This window comes from Penaeus japonicus, unplaced genomic scaffold (assembly GCF_977035675.1).
Source record: "Penaeus japonicus unplaced genomic scaffold, GWHDUDI00000001_assembly GWHDUDI00000003, whole genome shotgun sequence".
Lineage (NCBI taxonomy): Eukaryota > Metazoa > Arthropoda > Malacostraca > Decapoda > Penaeidae > Penaeus > Penaeus japonicus.
Window position 1 is genome coordinate 12,083,893 of NW_028234405.1, and position 2,500 is coordinate 12,086,392.

The following is a 2,500-nucleotide window of genomic DNA, read 5'->3' on the forward strand; positions in this document are numbered from 1 at the left end:
TCATTATTATAATTCTATCATCTTCCTACTCCTTCTCATCATCATTATTACTGTTATCAATATCATTATCATAAGCATTAATTTTATCATTATCATTATCATCATAATCATACACATACACACACTCAATTCAGTGTGTGTGTGTGTATGTGTACCTTGTATATATAAAGTATACACGTAAATAAATATTCTTTGTTCAGATATTTTCCCTATTCGTATCCTACCACCTATCCCTTTCCCGTGCACACATCCATACTAGAATCCTTGGAATGGCAATGAAGTAGAAAACTATTATCCTTCACGACTTCCAAATATTATAGTGTGTCCTTGGATGCGAGCTTAGAAAGGAGAGGTGAGGAACAGATCAAGAAGAATATCCATAATGAAATAACTCATATAAAGAAATTTAGAAACAATTCTTTATAGACATTCATTAGGCAAAAAAAAAACAGAAAAGCACAAACAAAAACGACTAAATGGTCCTACGATCTTGAAAGTGTTAGTAGTAATTAAACGGCGAATAAATCCGCGTTGGCATCTCTCAACACTTACCTTTGGCTTCCATGAAGTAAATATCACATTCACCAACTCGCTGCTGGAAGAGAATGGCTGGATTAAGTAAGCTATTTGTTTCCTACTGTGTTTCCCTGTTAATTCTGTGTCTTTTCAATGTGCGACAGTATATAGCACTGTGCAATTTATATAGCAATGTGCTTCGGTATTTAGCAGTGAGCTATAGAATGTAGCAGTGTGCTAAAGAGTGTAGCAGTGTGCTATAGAATGTAGCAGTGTGCTATAGAGTGTAGAGGTGTGCTATAGAATGTAGCAGTGTGCTATAGAATGTAGCAGTGTACTATAGAGTGTAGCAGTGTGCTATAGAGTGTGGCAGTGTGCTATAGAATGTAGCAGTGTGCTATAGAGTGTAGAGGTGTGCTATAGAATGTAGCAGTGTACTATAGAGTGTAGCAGTGTGCTATAGAGTGTAGAGGTGTGCCATAGAACGTAGCAGTGTGCTATAGAGTGTAGCAGTGTGCTATAGAGTGTAGAGGTGTGCCATAGAATGTAGCAGTGTACTAAAGAGTGTAGCAGTGTGCTATAGAGTGTAGCAGTGTGCTATAGAGTGTAGAGGTGTGCTATAGAATGTAGCAGTGTACTAAAGAGTGTAGCAGTGTGCTATAGAGTGTAGAGGTGTGCTAAAGAGTGTAGCAGTGTGCTATAGAGTGTAACAGTGTACTAAAGAGTGTAGCAGTGTGCTATAGAGTGTAACAGTGTACTAAAGAGTGTAGCAGTGTGCTATAGAGTGTAGAGGTGTGCTATAGAATGTAGCAGTGTACTAAAGAGTGTAGCAGTGTGCTATAGAGTGTGGCAGTGTGCTATAGAATGTAGCAGTGTGCTATAGAGTGTGGCAGTGTGCTATAGAATGTAGCAGTGTGCTATAGTAAATAGCAATGTGCTGTAGTGTTATAATGGTATTTACGCTCTTACGTGATAAACTTGCGAAGGAAATGGATATCAAATGAATGGTACATGGACTTTGATTTAAAGTGGTTTGCGTAATGTTAATGGTAAATAAACTTGCATATTACCATTGTTATAGGGAGTTTAACTGCGATGGTAAATAGCCTGAATATTCATTTAAGGAAAGTCACTGGGGCGTACAGTCCTATGTTGAGTGTTTCCATTTGTTGATTTTCTTTCGTAAGTCAGCTGCTGACTCACTTCTGTGCGCGCTCACGCACATCGCATATACACACACACGCGCGCGCACACACAAACACACACACATACACACACACATATATATATATGTATATATATATATATATATACATATATATATATATATATATATATATATATATATATGTGTATATATATATATATATTTGTGTATGTGTGTATATATATATATATAGATTATATATATATATATATATATATATTATATGAGTGTATATATATAATATATATATATATGTATATATATATATAATAATATATATATATATATATTATATATTATATATCTATATATATATAATATATATATATACACACATACATACACACACACACACACACATATACACACACAGTCACCATTCATCTCCATGTGATATGCATAATACACCGTAATCTTAAACAACAGTATATCAAGATCTCATGGCCAGCAGTATTTACTAATGCTTCTCGCGCCACTTCTAGCATGCATACTGTACCAAACCCTCGAGGATTTCTCTAATATGCTTGCTTGCTTTGTTGATGGTGACGCAATAGTGATTATACTGCGCTGGAGATAATAATTCTTGTAATAAGGATGATATTTATAATGATAATGGCGATAATCACAATAATGGCCAGAGTAGCAATGATAACGGTAATAATGATAATAGCAATGATTATGAATTGTTGTGATTGTATAGTTATTATTGTTACCGTCTTTTTCATGTTGTTATCAATATCATTATCATTATCGTAATTTTTGTGTCATCAATATCAT

At 34.5% G+C, this 2,500-nt stretch overlaps 1 protein-coding gene across 1 annotated transcript in view; it reads left to right on the plus strand.

Annotated features, from left to right (window-relative positions):
• The first annotated feature begins 558 nt into the window (after positions 1-558).
• The window catches only part of LOC122245222 (rhodanese domain-containing protein CG4456-like), a 5,077-nt gene continuing 3,135 nt past the window's right edge, over positions 559-2,500 (plus strand). Inside the window, exon 1 of the mRNA XM_086555514.1 lies at positions 559-618. Coding sequence (XP_086411640.1) covers positions 606-618 — 13 coding nt within the window. The 5' untranslated portion in view covers positions 559-605. The remainder of the gene's footprint in view (positions 619-2,500) is intronic.